This window comes from Pseudophryne corroboree, chromosome 7, assembly GCF_028390025.1.
Source record: "Pseudophryne corroboree isolate aPseCor3 chromosome 7, aPseCor3.hap2, whole genome shotgun sequence".
In the NCBI taxonomy this organism is placed as follows: Eukaryota; Metazoa; Chordata; class Amphibia; order Anura; family Myobatrachidae; genus Pseudophryne; species Pseudophryne corroboree.
This window is the reverse complement of record NC_086450.1, coordinates 176,340,884-176,361,096: the sequence shown is the minus strand read 5'-3', so window position 1 is coordinate 176,361,096 and position 20,213 is coordinate 176,340,884. Positions and strand designations below refer to the sequence as shown.

At 45.6% G+C, this 20,213-nt stretch overlaps 1 protein-coding gene across 1 annotated transcript in view; it reads left to right on the top strand.

Moving 5' to 3' along the window:
• The window catches only part of LOC134944878 (unconventional myosin-X-like), a 271,284-nt gene that overhangs the window by 234,569 nt on the left and 16,502 nt on the right, over positions 1-20,213 (top strand). The window contains exons 36-40 of the mRNA XM_063933792.1: positions 2,341-2,548; positions 13,384-13,520; positions 13,996-14,122; positions 15,595-16,044; positions 16,853-17,044. Coding sequence (XP_063789862.1) covers positions 2,341-2,548; positions 13,384-13,520; positions 13,996-14,122; positions 15,595-16,044; positions 16,853-17,044 — 1,114 coding nt within the window. The remainder of the gene's footprint in view (positions 1-2,340; positions 2,549-13,383; positions 13,521-13,995; positions 14,123-15,594; positions 16,045-16,852; positions 17,045-20,213) is intronic.

Here is a 20,213-nt window from a genome sequence, read left to right as displayed (position 1 = left end):
GTGCCTGCCGCAATGTGTAAAATGGGGACCTGTGCCTGCCGCAATGTGTAAAATGGGGACCTGTGCACTATAAAAGGGGGCACATGGCTGGGCACTATAAAAGGGGGCACATGGCTGGGCACTTTAAAAGGGGGCAGATGGCTGGGCACATATAAGGCAGGTGGAGCGGTAAATTTTGGATAGACCTACAGATACAACCGGCCCTTTGATGGGGACCAAACTGCTGATGCGGCCCCCGATGAATTTGAGTTTGACACCCCTGATCTAGGGTAACCAACAGCCACACACAACATTTTCCTGTTGCTGCTCGACTGAGCAGGTGTTGATTCCCCTCTTCTGTGAGACTGATGCAAATGTTAATATCGGAGATTAGAGGCATTGACACCTGCTGGGTAAGCAGAGCAATAAAAGTAGCGGGAAACGAAAGAGAAGACTCCATGTATCCAAGGTTAGGTGTGGTGTTTTTTTTTTTTTTTTTAAACTCTACCCAAAATGTAATCTTATGTACAGTATGTTAACTTTATATTTGACCCATTGGTTCTAATTTGTTGAGTTGGGTATTAATGTAACCTATAAATGTACAGTTTTATTAAAAACAACAACAAAAAACATTATCTTGGTAGAGAACAATAACTGCAATGTGATTAGGCTGAGGAAGGAAATGTGAAAGAAAATTATTTACTTAGTAAATAGTTTCTATGTGTCTTATGTTAGTACTCTAAGGTGGTCATTCATTGGAGCTATTTATATTTGCATTATAATTCACCTGGAATATGAGGTAAAGGGGGATAGAGATATATACTAAAGGAATTTATAAATTTCTGTTACATTGCAGAAGGTCTGACAATTAAGTTTGTGAACTCATTGCTGTAAAAGTGCTTCATAGAGTACCTCATTGCCGAGTATCACTGTGGTTGCCTTCAAAGTACTCCCCTTGGGAAGCTGTGCACAGATGCCAGCACCTTGTCCACCCTTCAAAACTATTTTGGAACTGGTTTTGTTACTCTTGATGTCATCAAAATACCTCCCTTCCAATATTTCCTTTATCTTCGGGAACAGAAAAAAGTAATTGGGGGCTAGATCCGGTGAATAGGAAGGGTGTTCCAACAGTTATTTGTTTACTAGCTTAAAACTCCCTCACAGACAGTGCCGTGTGAGCAGGTGCATTATCATGATGCCAGATCCATGAGTTGTTGTCAAAAAGTTTGGGTCGTTTTTGTGTAATCTTTTCACACAGCTTTCTTGCTACTTCCAAATAGTTAACTTTGGTTGACTGTTTGCCCACTTGGTACAAACTCATAATGAACCTTTTAATATAAAAAAAAAAAAAAGTTATCAACATTGTTTTAACTCTTCATTTGGACTAACGGAACTCTTTTGGTCGTCGAGAATTGGCTTTCATTGTGCACTTTGGCACTTCGTTTTACAGTCATATTGGTAGACTCATGTTTCACCCCCTTTCATGACATGGCCCATAATGTCATCTTGCCTTTCCAAAAGGTGTTGGCAAATTTCAACTATTCATTGCTTTTGTACCTTGTTAAGATCCTTTGGGACCTTTTTTGCACACACCTTCCTCATCTCAAGATACTCTTAATATTTTCCTGTTTCTCTGTCAATGTTTACTTACTCTGCTATGCTCTTGACAGCCGATGATTTTCAGGCACAATTTGGCGAATTTCTGCAATGTTTACTTCAGTTTTGTTCGATGTTGGCCGTCCTGATCTCTCATTGTCCGTGACACTTTCTCTTCCCTCAGAAAAACGTTTCACCCACTTGTAAACTGCTGTATTCTTGATTGCATTATCTCTGAAAACTTGCACTAACAGCTCTCTGATTTAATTCCACTCATGCCAAGTTTACCAAGAAAATTGTCTGTCCGTTGCTGTAATTCAAGCTCTGACATTTTGCGATGGCACACCAAAACACACACAGGTACTGTAATAGCCACCTTTCAGGAAGAGACTGCCGTACATCAACAACACAGCTGTGAAACGCTGATACGCCAACATCCTTAAACCATACTGAGGTTTCTGTCCAGTGCTTCCACCGTAAGCACACGGTGGCGAGTTCACAAACTTAATTGTCAGACCTATCTGGCAATAGGTGACCCCAAAAGAAGCTTTTGGGCTCCCAGCCTACAGGTAGGGCACCTCTGGCTTTGAAGGAGGAAGCCAGCAATGAGGTACAGTAAAAAAAATAACACCCCACTACAATTGTTCAATAAGGCTGTGAAATTGGCAGTGGGAATGACCCTAACATGATGAAGCAATAGAATGGAATAGGAAATGTTAGATTGCTTGGCTATTTGATATGATTATTAAATATTTTTTCTTGCAGGGTGAGGGACAACTTCCCCGGCACTGAGGTTGAGCAGTTTGCTCACTTCATAGTCGATGCTCTGAAGAAAACAAAATGCAGAGAGTTGGTTCCATCACAAGAGGAGATTTCAGCACTGCTGACTCGCAGTAACATGACCACTACAGTCTACTGTCATGGTGGCGGTTCATGCCAGATCAGTATTAACTCACATACCACTGCTGGAGAGGTTAGTATGAGGGGACCATAAAGTGCAAAGACCACATAATGTAGCAAACACATTTTCCCAAAATTTGGTCCACATACTGTGTAATGTGGGTTCCTTCCATTCCTTTTTATGCAAAACTATTGCTCTAACCAGTGGCAAATGCATGATTTCTGGTGGGGGGGTTTCCAAATGTTTGATTTCAGAGTGATCGTCGCTAGCCCATGAGTGATGCATCATTAGAATGTAACAAGCTATAGTCTGCCCCAAACAAAGTGCAGTTTATGTAATACAGTATTTCAGACACATGCAGGGCCAATGATCATGGTAAACCACTTACCAGATTCTCTCTCTGGTGCGATGATTGAGCACTCAGATACACACATACACAGCAGACTTGGGGCCGGATGTAATGCCATTCAAGTTGGCCGGAGGTGTGGATTGCCAGTTGACCTTGGACGTTTTTTAAAGTGGCAATTATTTGCACGACAAAATCATGCCTTGCAAATGATTGCCACTTTAAAAAAAAGTCTGAGTTTGGCTGGCAACCCACACCTCTGTCAAACTCGGACGGCATTATATTCGGCCCATGGTATTATTATTACATTTTATTTAAAAGGCGCCACAAGTGGTTTGCAACGCTGTACATGCAGCACACATTAGAACAATGCAGGATACACAGAACTTAACATTACAGTAACTGCAAAAACTAAAACAAAGCACGGCTAACATTTAGCACCACAATTCTCGGTACACAATACAGTTGAGATGTAATGAAGCAAAGTAGTAATCTGCATACTACTAGAGGCGGGCAGCCGTTAGAAGAGATGAACAGTTGAGAGAGGAGATGCAGGTAGGCGGTTGCTGATTATGAGAGCTGTAATTGAAGTGTGAGAGAAAAGGGATGCGAGAACAGGAGGAAAGAAGGCCTTTCTCCAAGGAGCTTAGAATCTAGGGAGAGGGGGGAGGGGGGGGGGGGGGGGGGGGGAGACAGACAGGTGACTTGAGGCATGTACATGCGGCAGGTGTCCTGATGGCAAAAAGTAAGCAAGGATGAGATGGCCAAGACGAGAGGCACGGGGTTAGGAGAGCTGCCTTGAGACTAGGTTATGTGGCGGAAGGTACGCTTTGATGAACAGGTGGGTTTTCGTGCTTGTTTTTAGCTTTGCAAGGTTGGGGAGGGTCTAATAAAGTGAGGGAGCTCATTCCAGTGAAGCGGTCCATATGGGCAAAATCTTGGATTTGTGCATGTGATACAGTGACCAGGGTAGGGGAGAGGTGACGGTCATTGGCCAACCAGTGAGGGTGGGAAGGAGTATGTAGTGAGATGAGGTTTGAGATGTAAGGAGCCGTGGCGTTAGAGAGGGCCTTGTATGTTTGAAGAGGATTCTGTAGGGGACTGGGAGCCAGTGCAGATTTTATTGAAGTGGAATGGCAGGAGAGGAATGTAAGTCTAGCTGCAGAGTTGAGAACAGATTGGAGTGCAGCGAAATGGGAGCTTGGGAGGCCAGTGAGGAGAATGTTGCAATAGGCGAGCCATGAGATGAGTGGATAATAACTTTTGTCCGGGAGAGGAACGGCCTGATATGAGTGATGTTGCGTTGCTGGAGCCAACAGGATTGAGGCAGAGATTGGATGTGGGGGGCAAGGGAGAGGGAGGAGTCAAGAGTGACGCCTAAGCAGTGGAGTTGAGGAATGGAGGAGATGATGATATTGTCAAAGAAGCTTATGAGCGCACCCTGGAAAGAGGTGTACAGGGAGAAGAGAATGGGGCCAAGGACAGATCACAAGGGGACACCGTTTGGGGGATGGAAGGAGGTGAAGTGGAGCCAGAGGCAGATACAGAGAAGAAGTGGTTAGTAAGGTAAGAGGTGAACAAGGCAAGGGCAGTGCTATAGAGGACAATGGTCTGGAGAGTGCTGAGGAGGAATGGATGATCCACAGTGTCAATGGCAGCAAGGAGGTCCAGGAGGATTAGCAGAGAGAAGTGATTCCTGGATATGGCCGAAAGCAGATCATTGAGGACTTTGACCAGGGCAGTTTCAGTGGAGTGGAAAGCCAGATTGTAGAGGATCAAGGATTGAGTTGTCAGAGAGGTAGCTGGTGAGATGGCTGTATACCAGCCACTCAAGTAGTTTAGAGGCGAATGGGAGAATAGAGATGGGGTGGTAGCTAGCAGGTGGAAGGGTCAAAATTGTTTTTTTTTAATAAGAATTGGTGAGACAAGAGCATGTTTGAATGATGGGGGAAGGATGCTGGTAGAAAGTGATAGGTTGAAGAGGGGAGGGGGTCCATGGGGGTAGATGGAGGGGGAAAGAGGATATGATGAGGGAGTGGACTTCCTTGTCTGTGGTGGGGCAGAAGGACACTAGGTGGGATGGCTGGAGGGAGAGGATGGTGGGGGATTGCGGGGCTGCTGAGGGGAGATGGAAGGAGATTTTGTGCCTCAATTTTTATGAGGAAAAGTCAGTGGCAGTAAGAGAGGATGGGAGGGGAGTAGGGGGCGAAGAGAGTGTTGAAAGTATCAAAGAGGTGGCGAGGACTGAGTAGAGATGAGGGAGAGGGTAGAGCTGTAGGAACAGAAAATAAGTGGAGGAAGTCCCCCAGGAGCAATATTTCCTCCAGAGGCGTTCAGCAATGTGTGGGTGCATTGTTGCAGGAACCGGGTCAGTTTGGACAGCCAGGGTTGGGGTTTAGAACAGCGGAGGGTAACAGAAGAGATGGGGCAACAGAATCTAGTGTGGAGGGTAGTCATAGAAGGTTGGGGCAGACTATAGTAGATAGAAGAGAGAGTATCGAGGGAGGATAGGATAGCGTGGTCGAGAGACCCAAGACTGCGTCTGGTGATGGTAGGTCTGGGCGTGGGGAGCAGAGGAGGATATGAGAGGGTAAAAAAGAGTAGATGGTGGTCATAAATGGGAAAGGGAGAGTTTGAGAAGTCAGATGGATCACACCGGTGGCTTATGACAATGTCAAGGGAGTGGCTTAGACAGTGAGTGGTGGTGGAGGTCCATTGAGAAAGGCCAAAGGAGGAGAAGAGGGCAAGAAGATTAGTGAATGCTGACTTTGTGAGGTCAATAGGGATGTTAAAGTCACCGAGGATGATAGAGAGGTGGTTAGAGTGGAGGAAGTGGGGTAGCCAGACAGCGAAGTTGACGAGAAATGGGGAGGAGCAGCTGGCGGGCTAGATGACCACCCCACACATAGGTGAATGGGGTAGAAAAGGCTGATAGAGTGGACCTCAAAGGTGTAGAAAGTGACGAAGGGTTTTGGTGGGATGACACGAACGGTGCCGGTTGAGAGTAAAGGATGCACCCTCATCAGGTCTGACAGAGTGGGAGAAGGAGAAGCTCCTATAGGAGAGAGCAGCAGGGGAGGTGGAGTCAGAAGAGGAGAGCCAGGTTTCGGTGATGGCGAGAAGGTTAAGAGAGTGGGAGAGGAAGAGGTTGTGTATAACAGGCAGCTTATTGCAGATTGATCTGGCATTTTAGAGTGTGCAGGAGAAAGGGAGAGGAGGGACAGGGGGGATGTAGATCAGGTTGGCTGGGTTGTAGGTGCGGAGGGTGGGGGCATTTGTGGTCTGGAACTGGAGAGGGCGAGGGCGGTGAGAGCTGGCAGAGTGCATTGGTTTGGGACAGGGTTGAGGAGTACAGGAGTGCTGTTCAGAGAAATATTCTAAAAATGGAGTGAGTGAAAATACTAAAATAAACAATGTTAAAAGCGGGTGTATTAAAAGCAAAGGCAGTGAAGGCAAAACTTTTGGGGTAATAAAGGCAAACTGAAATTGTTACAGAGTAGATAGTGATATTTAGAAGAACAAAGCAATAGTTAAGAGAATTAGGGCTTTGAGCTATCTAGACATAGAGTTCAGTAAGGGGTGCCCAGGTTTTGCATTCACCAGGAGTTAGAGATAATAAATTAGTTAACTCACTGCTTTATGTTGATAGCAGGTCTTTTGGAGCAGGCATAGAAGTTACTGCGTTGTCCTCATGTTTTTTTATTTCTCTTACGTCCTAGAGGATGCTGGGGACTCCGTAAGGACCATGGGGTATAGACGGGCTCTGCAGGAGACATGGGCACTATAAAGAACTTTTACAATGGGTGTGCACTGGCTCTTCCCTCTATGCCCCTCCTCCAGACCTCAGTTAGATCCTGTGCCCAGAGGAGATAGGGTGCACTACAGGGGAGCTCTCCTGAGTTTCTCTGAAAAAGAATTTTGTTAGGTTTTTTATTTTATGGGAGCACTGCTGGCAACAGGCTCCCTGCATCGTGGGACTGAGGAGAGAGAAGCAGACATACTTAAGTGATAGGCTCTGCTTCTTAGGCTACTGGACACCATTAGCTCCAGAGGGAGTCGGAACGCCGTTCGTACCAGAGCCGCGCCGCCGTCCTCCTCGCAGAGCCGGAAGATAGAAGCCGGGTGAGTATAAGAAGAAAAGAAGACTTCAAGGCGGCAGAAGACTTCGGATCTTCACTGAGGTAAGCGCGCAGCGATAACGCTGCGCGCCATTGCTCCCACACACACTACACACACTAGCGGGCACTGATGCACTAGCGGGCAGGGGGGGCGCCCTGGGCAGCAATAAAACCTCTGGATCTGGCATAGACACTGCGGAGGCAGTAATTCTTTATATCCCCCGCCAGTTTTAAATATTTTGAGCGGGACCGAAGCCCGCCGCCGGAGGGGGGCGGAGCTTGGTCCCTCAGCACTAACCAGCGCCATTTTCTCCACAGAGATCTGCAGAGAAGCTGGCTCCCCGGTCTCTCCCCTACTGAACACGGTGACACAGGGCTGAAAAGAGGAGGGGGGCACTTGTAAGGCGCAGTGAGTGTATTACACAGTAATCTAATATAAAAGCGCTGTTATCTGGGACATTATTTTCCAGTGTCAGTTGGTGCTGGGTGTGTGCTGGCATACTCTCTCTCTGTCTCTCCAAAGGGCATTATTGGGGAACTGTCTCCTTATAACTATATCCCTGTGTGTGTGGGGGTGTCGGTACGAGTGTGTCGGCATGTCTGATGCGGAAGCCTCATCTAAGGAGGAGGTGGAGCAGATGATTGTGGTGTCGCCGTCGGCAACGCCGACTCATGATTGGATGGACATGTGGAATGTTTTAAATGCAAATGTGACCTTATTACATAAGAAATTGGACATAGCAGAGTCCAGGGAAAGAGCAGGGAGTTAATCCACGGCTTCGGCTGGGTCACCGGGCCCTTCTGGGTCTCAAAAACGTCCCCTATTCCAGATAGCAGACACTGATACCGACACGGACTCTGACTCCAGTGTCGACTACGATGAAGCGAGGTTGCACCCGAGGGTGGCAAAAAGTATTCATTATATGATTATTGCAATAAAAGAGGTTTTGCATATATCAGATGACCCCTCGATCCCTGACACGAGGGTGCGCATGTATAAGGAAAAGAAACCTGAGGTAACCTTTCCCCCATCCCATGAACTTAACGAGTTATTTGAAAAGGCTTGGGAAACTCCTGATAAAAAACTGCAGATTCCCAAGAGGATTCTTATGGCATATCCTTTCCCTGCACGGGACAGGGTACGTTGGGAATCCTCACCCAGGGTGGACAAGGCTTTAACACGCCTGTCCAAGAAAGTGGCGCTACCGTCTCCGGACACTGCAGCCCTCAAAGATCCTGCTGATCGCAGGCAGGAAACTACTTTAAAGTCTATTTATGCGCATACAGGTGCTTTGCTCAGACCGGCAATAGCATCGGCATGGGTGTGTAGTGCAGTTGCAGCTTGGACAGATACCTTGTCAGCTGACCTTGATACCCTAGATAGGGATACCATTTTATTAACCTTAGGCCACATTAAAGACGCAGTCTTATATATGAGGGATGCTCAAAGAGACGTTGGGCTGCTGGGGTCGAGAGCCAACGCCATGGCGGTTTCTGCTAGGCGCGCCCTGTGGACTCGCCAATGGACGGGTGATGCCGACTCAAAGAAACATATGGAGGTTTTGCCATACAAAGGTGAAGTTTTATTTGGGGAAGGTCTCGCGGACCTGGTTGCCACAGCTACCGCGGGTAAATCTACCTTTTTGCCTTTTGTTACCCCACAGCAAAAGAAAACTCCACAGTATCAGATGCAGTCCTTTCGGTCGCGTAAGTCCAGAAGAGGTCGGGGCTCATCTTTCCTCGCCAGAGGTAAGGGTAGAGGGAAAAGAATGCCTGCTATGGCTAGTTCCCAGGAGCAGAAGTCCTCCCCGGCTTCTACTAAATCCACCGCATGACGCTGGGGCTCCACTGAGGGAGTCCGCACCGGTGGGGGCACGTCTTCGACTTTTCAGTCAGGTCTGGGTTCTGTCAGACGTGGATCCTTGGGCGATGGATATTGTATCCCAAGGCTACAAACTGGAATTCGAAGAGGTGCCCCCTCGCCGATTTTTCAAGTCGGCCTTGCCAGCTTCTCCCCCAGAGAGGGAAGTAGTGTTCGCTGCAATTCAAAAGCTGTATCAACAGCAAGTAATTGTCAAGGTTCCTCTAGTCCAACAGGGGAAAGGGTACTATTCGACCCTGTTCGTGGTCCCGAAGCCGGATGGTTCGGTTAGACCCATTTTAGGGATGTTAGATTTAAACCTGTACTTGAGAAAGTTCAAATTCAAGATGGAATCGCTCCGGGCTGTGATCTCCAGTCTGGAAGGGGGGGATTTTATGGTGTCACTCGACATAAAGGATGCATACCTTCATGTCCCCATATATCCTCCTCATCAGGCGTACCTCAGATTCGCTGTACAGGACTGTCATTACCAGTTTCAGACGTTGCCGTTTGGGCTTTCCATGGCCCCGAGGATTTTCACCAAGGTGATGGCGGAGATGATGGTGCTCCTGGGCAGGCAGGGAGTCACAATTATCCCATGCTTGGACGATCTCCTGATAAAAGCATGATCGAGAGATCAATTGCAGAAGAGCGTGTCGCTCTCCCTGAGAGTGCTACAACAACACAGTTGGATTCTCAATCTGCCAAAGTCACAATTGATTCCAACGACTCGACTATCATTCCTAGGCATGATTCTGGACACGGAACAGAAGAGGGTTTTTCTCCCGATGGAAAAAGCCCAGGACCTCCAGAATATGGTCAGAGACTTGCTAAAACCAAAAAGAGTGTCTGTTCATCAATGCACTCCAGTTCTGGGGAAAATGGTGGCAGCCTACGAGCCCATCCCCTTCTGCAGGTTTCATGCAAGGACGTTTCAGTGAGACCTCCTGGACAAGTGGTCCGGGTCCCATCTACTAATACATCAGAAGATAAGCCTGTCCCCCTGGGCCAGGGTGTCTCTCCTGTGGTGGCTGCAAAGTGCTCACCTTCTAGAGGGTCGCAGGTTCGGCATTCTGGACTGGGTTCTGGTGACCACGGACGCGAGCCTCCGAGGATGGGGAGCAGTCACACAAGGAAGACATTTTCAGGGGCTATGGTCAAGCCAGGAGGCTTGTCTACACATCAACGTACTGCAATTGAGGGCCATATACAACGGCCTACGACAAGCGGAGGATCTTCTTCGCGACCTACCGTTTCTGATTCAATCAGACGTCACAGCCGTGGCTCATGTAAACCGCCAAGGCGGGACAAGGAGCAGAGTGGCAATGGCGGAAGCCACCAGGATTCTTCGCTGGGTGGAAAATCACATAAGCTATCTGTCAGCGGTCTTCATTCCGGGAGTGGACAACTGGGAAGCAGACTTCCTCAGCAGACACGATCTCCATCCAGGAGAGTGGGGACTTCATCAAGAAATTTTTACAGAGATAACAAGTCTTTTCGGAATTCCTCACATAGACATGATGGCGTCACGGCTCAACAAGAAGCTTCGGAGGTATTGTGCCAGGTCAAGGGACCCTCAGGCAGTAGTGGTGGACGTCTTGGTGACACCTTGGGTGTTTCAGTCGGTCTATGTGTTCCCCCCTCTTCCTCTCATCTCAAAAATATTGAGAATCATAAGACAAAAAAGGGTGAAAACAATACTCATTGTTCCAGATTGGCCGCGAAGGGCCTGGTATTTAGATCTTCAGGAGATGCTCACAGAAGATCCGTGGCCTCTTCCTCTCAGGGAGGACCTGTTACAACAGGGGCCCTGCGTGTTCCAAGACTTACAGCGGTTACGTTTGACGGCATGGCGGTTGAACGCTGAATCCTAGCTGGGAAAGGTATTCCGGAGGAAGTCATCCCTACTCTGATAAAAACTAGGAAGGAGGTCACGGCAAAACATTATCACCGTATCTGGAGGAAGTATGTTTCTTGGTGTGAAGCCAAGAATGCTCCTACGGAAGATTTCCATCTGGGCCGTTTTCTCCACTTTCTACAGACAGGAGTGGATATGGGCCTAAAATTAGGCTCCATTAAGGTACAGATTTCGGCCCTATCTATTTTCTTTCAGAAGGAATTGGCTTCTCTCCCAGAAGTCCAGACTTTTGTAAAGGGAGTACTGCACATCCAGCCTCCTTTTGTGCCCCCATTGGCACCTTGGGACCTTAACGTGGTGTTACGGTTCCTGAAGTCTCACTGGTTTGAACCTCTTCAAACGGTTGAATTGAAATTTCTCACTTGGAAGGTGGTCATGTTGTTGGCCCTGGCATCTGCAAGGCGGGTGTCCGAATTGGCGGCCTTGTCTCACAAGAGCCCCAATTTGACCTTCCATGTGGATAGAGCAGAGTTGAGGGCTCGTCCTCAATTTTTGCCTAAGGTGGTTTCTTCATTTCATATGAACCAACCTATTGTGGTGCCTGTGGCTACGAGTGACTTGGAGGATTCCAAGTCCCTGGATGTAATCAGGGCCTTAAAAATCTATGTAGCCAGGACGGCTCGAGTTAGGAAAACAGAAGCACTGTTTGACCTGTATGCAGCCAACAAAGTTGGCGCTCCTGCTTCGAAGCAGACTATTGCTCGCTGGATCTGTAACACGATTCAGCAGGCTCATTCTACGGCAGGATTGCCGTTAACAAATTCGGTAAAGGCCCATTCCACTAGGAAGGTGGCCTCTTCTTGGGCGGCTGCCCGAGGTGTCTCGGCTTTACAGCTTTGCCAAGCAGCTACCTGGTCAGGTTCAAACACTTTTGCAAAGTTCTTTAAGTTTGATACCCTGGCTGACGAGGACCTTGCGTTTGCTCAGTCGGTGCTGCAGAGTCGTCCGCACTCTCCCGCCCGGTCTGGAGCTTTGGTATAAACCCCATGGTCCTTACAGAGTCCCCAGCATCCTCTAGGACGTAAGAGAAAATAAGATTTTAAACCTACCGGTAAATCTTTTTCTCCTAGTCCGTAGAGGATGCTGGGCACCCGTCCCATTGCGGACAAAATCTGCAAGGCTTGTAAATAGTTGTTGCTTACATAAGGGTTATGTTACAGTTGAGATCAGTCTTTAGCTGATACTGTTTTGTGTTCATACTGTTAACTGGTTGCGTATATTCCAGTTTATACGGTGTGGATGGTGTGGGCTGGTATGAATCTTGCCCTTAGATTAACAAAATCCTTTCCTCGTATTGTCCATCTCCTCTGGGCACAGTTTCTCTAACTGAGGTCGGGAGGAGGGTCATAGAGGGAGGAGCCAGTGCACACCCATTCTAAAGTTCTTTATAGTGCCCATGTCTCCTGCGGAGCCCGTCTATACCCCATGGTCCTTACGGAGTCCCCAGCATCCTCTACGGACTAGGAAAAAAAGATTTACCGGTAGGTTTAAAATCTTATTTTTTGATTTCCGGTATATCTCCAATTTTCAAATTAAGATTTCAACACACTTCACAGCCAAGCATATATTGATTAAATAGTCAAGCAGACAGGTGTAGAGGCCTAAATGAAAACCCGAACCCTCAAAAAAAATACACCCAAAGCAAAAGTTTTTTTTACATAAGTGTAAATATTTAGGTGTATATTTACTAAAGCTTCTAAAATTGAAAAGTTGTGATGTTGCCCATAGCAAGCAATCAGATTCTGTCTGTCATTTTCTTGTATGCAGTAGAGAAATTATAGAATCTGATTGGTTGCTATGGGCAACATCACCACTTCTCATTTTTAGAAGCTTTGGTAAATTTACCCATGAGAGTTCAGTACACCCCCCACTAAAACACAATGATTTCCTACCTTACTACAGATTGAAAGCCACTAATATAAATTATAGACCAATTTACTAAGCAGTGTTTGACAGAAAAAGCACAAACTGGTGCAGGGATGGTAGGATGAGAGCCGTGTTATTATGGTGTAAGTCCGTGCAAAGTTTGAAAGGTTAGGAGATTTGTATATAAATCTGCCGCCACTAGGCATGTGCAGTAACTACATTTTGCTCTTCATACTACATGTAGGCGCTGGCCAGGCTGTGGGGAAGGGGGGTTTCAGGCAATTAGAACCCCCCCACCCCCCGCGTTCGCCTAACAATTAGTACACAATTTATCAATATTAACAATGATGCATATTAAAATGACCACAGCTTATAAAGCAAATTTTTACATTTTTTGGGTTAACAAAATAAAGTAAATAGATATACTTTCTTCCATTAATAAATGAAACATAAGATCTACAGCTGAACTAGAGAATGACCATGGGGCCACCGAGTCGATTAGGGGCTGTGGCTATGATCCCTCATATACAATACTGTGGTTCAGCGCAAATCAGGATCCTTGATCACGGCATCGCAGAAGGGTTACTCCTGCCCTTCATACCCTGGCTCCTACAGAGGCCTGCGAGTGAGTCATCTGTACCAGCTCACACCCTTCCCCCTCTCTATCTATTGGCACCCCAGTAGAGATACATCAGAATGGCGCAGGAATGCATAGTTCGAAGTGGTTGTTTCTATTCATGTTCTTATTTTCTTAACCTGTGTTAGAGTGAGAATTGTGGGTAATTTGTGCCATTGCAGGTGGTGGAGAAATTAATTCGTGGCCTCTCAATGGATGACAGTCGCAACATGTTCGCCCTCTTTGAACGCAACAAAAATATGGACAGAGCGGTTGAGAGCCGTGTTATTGTGGTGGATGTCCTTGCCAAGTTTGAAAGGTTATGATTGTTCTTCTAAAGATTTGCTAATGCATTTTGGGGGTAATTCCAAGTTGATCGCAGCAGGAATTTGGTTAGCAGTTGGGCAAAACCATGTGCACTGCAGGGGAGGCAGATATAACATGTGCAGAGAGAGTTAGATTTGGGTGGGTTATTTTGTTTCTGTGCAGGGTAAATACTGGCTGCTTTATTTTTACACTGCAATTTAGATTGCAGATTGAACACACCCCACCCAAATCTAACTCTCTCTGCACATGTTATATCTGCCTCCCCTGCAGTGCACATGGTTTTGCCCAACTGCTAACCAAATTCCTGCTGCGATCAACTTGGAATTACCCCCTTTGCCTCCATTTAAGCACACTTGTTTCATGCCATACAAATTACAACTTCAGGCTTTTGACTTCTGTCTTCTTTTTGTGTCTTACTCTGATATGTGCTCCTCTGATATAACTGGGTGTTTGATCTCTTCCCTCAGACTTTCCAGCACAGGGGATGAGGAGGAAGAATTGGGTCAGTGGAATCTGTATTTTAAGCTCTATTGCTTCCTAGACGTGCAGAGTGTTCCTAAGGAGGGTGTTGAATTTGCCTTCATGTTTGAGCAGGTTTGTCCTATTTAACAGAAATAGAAATAAAATGTGAGATTTGATTTATCGCTATTATGCAATAAGAGGGTTTACCAGAGATCCTTATCTTTTGTTTCATTTTTTTTTTCAAGTTGAAACTCCTAGCGTACATAGTTGAAACCCCTAGCATAGGTGATTGATCGCTTGCCAAAATCTTATCTCAGTTTATGGCTTCGAATAAGATTTTGTTAGTGAATTGACGTTTCACAATATTAATGCTGAACACGAACAGACTGGTCCTGCTACTTGGCTCAAGATGCAAGTGACACGACTAATATCCAATTAAGTGGTACCTGTAAGTAGCCAAACTTCATGAAATCTAACCGTTTGGCACATGGGCCTAGAAGCTAAATCTCTTGTAGCGTCACTAGGTCCTGCCATTGTGATCACAAGCGGACCGTGCACACAGGCCAAAAGTGATCATCTGCTGCAATATCCACCGCTGTAGAAGACTATGGATGATCTGTTAATTGGTGTATTGTTTATGATTCTAAAGAGCTGGAGTTTGCTGGTCCTGTACCCTTAAAGCGTTATAATGTGTTGTGATGATGTCCAGTGCACTCATTTTCAGTGAACATGACTCTAGTGCAACATCTTTCTTAATCTGTAAAAATATAAAATTTGTCACTGTGTTTAAAGAGCCTGTGTACCACCTGCCGGTATGACAAATCTCTGCCACTAACATAGAAATTCCTGGAAGTTGCTTGTCTTGCAACATTGACATCCAAGAAGGGGGTCAGAGAAGCTGTTGGGTATATGAGGCAGTAGTAAATGTGGTTCCTGAATGGACCATCCGCTACTCCTGGCCATTCAGGAGCCACATTCATTGTTTGCATGCTGAATGGGAGTGTGAGTGTTACAGGTAGTGCCTGTCTCTACGGAGTCATTGCGTGCAGTGATATACTGTGATTTGGCAATACTGGATTTATTGAGGGGTTGTGCTCACTGAAGGAGGTACATAGACTGGCACCAGGCTTTGTACAGATGTGAACCACCACTTTATTTTGAAGTTTTAATATTGAATTCTTTTTATTCACCCCAAAAATCATTAGTCTGATATTTGCCCAGTCCCAAAGTTGCTATATTAAGTAGACAGGTTAGGCCTATATATTAGGTAGATAGTTAGGCAACTGCATGATGCCAGGGTCTTTCATACAGTATGCGCACAAAGTAGTATGTAGTCATTATGCCGATACTACAGGTTTAATGTTAGGCTGCGGTTAGTTAGGTGTTAGGTTAGGGTAGGGTTAGGACTATAACAGTAGAAACATGCTATGTCAACAAGCTGACTGTCCACATGCACAATGTACATGTCGTCATTGTGCATGTCATATGTTGACTCAAGTGTCTGTGTACACATTCTGAATTTGCCACACCCGTAATATGCTATAAATACTTATGTACCAGTAGCAATCATGTTTGTGCTGAATTTGAATGATCTTTTTTTTCAGGCTCATGAAAGTCTTACTAGTGGCCACTTCCCGGCCCCTGAGGAGACCTTGCAGCACATGGCTGCTCTGAGGCTGCAGTATCAGCATGGGGACTTCTCCAAAGTGTCATGGTCCCTAGAAACTGTGTATCCTGTGCAGCGGTTAAAAAACAAAATTCTCCAGGCCACAAAAAGCAGCAACATAGGTGGCCAAACTCTGGAGAGGAGGAGAACCAGCTTTTTAGAGGGGACCTTAAAGCGTGGCTTCAAAGTGGGCTCTATGAAGAAACAGAAGATGGAGGAGGAGCAGATGCTGGAGATGTGGATAAAAGAGGAGCTCTCTGCAGCTCGCACCAGTATAGCTGAGAAATGGAGTCGGCTGCATGGGATGTCTCAGCACCAGGCTATGGTGAACTATATGGCGATTGTTATCGAGTGGCCGGGATATGGGTCTACACTCTTTGATGTTGAGGTATAATCGGGCGCTGTGTGCTTTTATTGCGGATAAAGGCGTGGGATGCAGCGTATAAGAGAAAATTTGATACAGTCATGACTTGCTGCTATTATTTTAGATATAATTTGAACCTTTCTGCATTTATTGCGTTTTTCTATAACACGTTGGGCACGTGTGACCGGTGGTCACAATACCAGACAGTGGGGGAGGGTTGGGGGGTGCGAGTGCAGCCACGCTCGCCACAGGTTGGAGTGGGAATAGTCCCTGTTGGTCGGCATGCCGACTGGTGGGATTTGGAGCGGGCGGGATGTAGTGGTCGGTATTGGGACATCCTGTATTATAAGTAGGACCCCACTCGTAAGACGATTCTGTAATTGTAAGCCTTGTCTAGTATTCAGCGCTGAGAAGGGCTGTATGAAACACTTCACCACCTACCTGCAGATATGGAGGCTAGACAAATAAATCATCCCCAACACTAATAGTGGGTCCCTCTAGTGGTGTAGTTCTGACATGTCATGGTAGCAGTGAGGGCTGAACAATAGGCTATCCCCAGTCTCAGACGTGCCTGGTTCTTCTAAAGAACTTTGTGTATGTTCACACTACTTCACAAGATGGCAATAATAACCAAGCCATGGTACTTTCCCTTCTTACTGTAAATGAGGCATTTGATCCTTACCTTCAAAAAGTGGAAATGTGCCACACTTGACTACATACTTGGCATAATACATAGAAGACTGTGAACTATAAGCTTAAGGCAACTTGTGTGATTTGCAGAAGACGGTGATGTGTGTATTAGATTGTAAACCATATTGTCTTTGTTTTACAGTATAAAGAAGGTGGATTTCCCAATGATCTGTGGCTCGGGGTCAGTGCAGAAAATGTGTCCGTCTACAAACGGGGTGACCCAAAACCACTGGAGACATTTCAGTATGAACATATTATTTTCTTCGGGGCTCCGCAGCCTAACACCTTTAAGGTCACTGTAGATGACCGAGAAATGTTCTTTGAAACAACCCAGGTTAGTTTCTCATCTCTAGGTTCCAATTTTGTTTATGGTGTAAGAACGTTACTAAATACTGTAGGTTTTTAGAATGAGAATTGTACTCATGTCCCTTGTTTTGATACATAGGTGGATTTTTGAATGTAACATTGTTATAAATCAAACTAGAAAACTTTGGGGCAGATTTATTAAGCCTGGTAAAGTGATAAAGTGGAAGGTGATGATAAGGCTCCAGCCATTCAGTTCCTAACTGTTATTTTTCAAACCCAGTCTGTAACATGGACGTTAGAAACTAATTGGTGCGTCATCACCTTCCACTTTATCACTTCACCAGGCTTAATAAATCTGCCCCTGTGAGCCTGATTCAGAGTTGCTTCCAACTCTGTCTGTGTACAGTTCTTGGAGATCTGCTGGCTATAACAGAGACATGGCTCACACAATTAGACACAGCCTCCCCTGCAGCACTATCACATGGTGATCTCCACTTCACACACACCTCCAGGCCTGAAAATAGCAAAGGTGGGGGGTTGAAATATTACTGTCCCAATTTTTCACATACCCAGTTCTACCTCAGATTCCATGACTTGCATTCACATCGTTTGAAGTTCACTTTATCAGGATTTTCACCCCCTTCTCTCTGCGTGTTGCAGCTATCTACCGCCTTCCTGGGCAACCCAAACAAAGATTTCTAGAAGATTTTTCTGCCTGACTCCCACACTTTTTATCTTCTGACATCTCTACCATCATTATGGGCGATTTCAATATAGCTCTTGGCAGTCCACAATCTGTTCATGCCTCCAAACTCCTCTCTTTAACCTCCTCTCTTGGCCTCACCCAGTGGTCTGACTCCTCTACTCATCAGGAGGGTCACTGCCTTTATCTTGTACTCACCAGGTTCTGCTCAGTTTCAGAATTCATTAACACTCCTTTCCCTCTCTCTGATCACAACCTGATCACCTTCTCAATCTCTTCCATTACTCTAAACTCTGACATTAAAACCAAGCAAGCCTCCTCTACTCCACAGAAATACTAACAATATAAATTTTCAACAACTTTCCACTTCTCTGCAGCAACTGCTCTCACCAATTTCTACATTTACCACACCTGAGACTGCTGTATCCCATCTGCACCAGACTCTAGAGCGTGCTCTTGACGAAGTTGCTCCAGCTACACATCACACTCCACGTAAGCTTAGATGCCAACCGTTGCACTCTAAATCAACAAGACACCTACAAAATTTGTCATGTAAAGTAGAACGTCAGTGGCGTAAATCTCAGAATCCAAGTAACTTTCTCACATATAAGACCACCTACCACTTCTATCGTCAGGCCCTAGACACTGCCAAACAAACATATTTCCAATCTCTCATCTCTTCTCATGCCACCAACCCCAAGCGACTTTTTAATACATTTAAATCACTTCTTTACTCTCCCTCACCTCCCTCACTAGAGACTATCTGTGCACAAGTACTTGCTTCCTACTTCAAGGATAAGATTGATAAAATCCGAGATGAAATGGTATGCTCTAACTCAGCCAGTGACCTGCTCAATTCCCTACCTGAACCCTCTGGCACTTACTCTTCATTAGATCCCTCAAGTGAAAATGAAGTATCAACATTCTTTTCATCCTCCTACTCCACTACCTCTCCTCTTGATCCTATACAAGTCAGTAAAACTTTGTCTCCTGTGCTTATCCCAACCTTAACTAAAATCTGTAATCTCTCTCTCTCTACTGGTATCTCTCCTTCTCTGTTTAAGCATGCAGTGATTACTCCCATTCTGAAATAACACAATTCTGACCCAAACACTCTCTCTAACTACCGTCCCATCTCTCAGCTCCCATGCCCCTCCAAGCTACTTGAGAGACTTGCCTACACTCGCTTCACACACTTTCTTAACTCCCACAACTTACTGGACCCACTTTAGTCAGGCTTTTGTGCCCAACACTCCACAGAGACGGCACTGACCAAAGTTGTGAACGATCTGGTCACTGCTAGATCGAAAAGGCCATTACACACTTCTTATTCTTCTAGACCTCTCTGCTGCTTTTGACACTGTTGACCACTCTCTTCTCATACAAACGCTACAATCCCTAGGTCTTCAGGACACAGCCCTTACTTGGTTCTTATCCTACCTATCTAATCACTCTTTCAGTGTTCACTTCTCTGATTCTTCCTCCTCTTCTCTACCTCTATCAGTTGGAGTACCGCAAGGCTCAGTCTTAGGTTCTCTGCTTTTCTCAATCTATACCCCATCTCTTGGTAAACTAATCAGCTCCTTCGGATTTCAGTATATTTTGTACGCTGATGATACTCAAATCTACCTATCCTCTCCAGATTTATCACCATCTGTATTGGTTCGTGTCACTGAACGCCTGTGTGCCATTTTATCTTGGCTGTCATCTCGCCACCTCAAACTCAACCATTCCAAAACAGAATTAATTATTTTCCCAGCAGCCAAGAGTACTTATCAACCTGATAGCTCCATAACTGTTGACAATGCGACTATCCACCCTACCCCACAAGCTCGCTGCCTAGGTGTCAGTCTTGACTCTGAACTGTTCTTTGTTCCACACATTCAATCTGTCTCTCATGTTACATGCACCTAAAAAACATATCCAAAATACGTCCTTATCTTACACAAGACACTGCAAAAACTCTAATCCATGCACTCATCATCTCCCGCATTGATTATTGCAATAGTCTCCTTACTGGTCTTCCAAAACATAGGCTTTCACCACTACAATCCATTTTCAATGCAGCTGCGAGGCTAATCTTCCTTGCTAGACGTTCATCGTCTGCTGATCCGCTCTGTCAGTCCCTCCATTGGTTACTGGTATTTTACTGTGTTAAATATAAAATACTTTTTTTTTTTTTTACTTGTGTAATTTTTTTATTGAAGTTTTTCAGGGAAAAACAAAAAACATTAAATACAGAACAAAACCAAAACACCAAACAAAACAAAAAAAAAAAAAAGAAAAAGGTACAGGAAAAATACAGCAAATAATGCAATCTGTGTCACAGTGTCACATAGACAGAGATAATAAGTGTCACGACCATCTTGCAAATTCACATACTAAACCTCAATCAGTTAGAGAATAGTGCCCCAGCTGCAACCAGACGGGAGGTATTCCACCTATCCCACTTGCTGAGGTAATGGGGTAGGGTCCCTCTAGACCTATGTGTAAA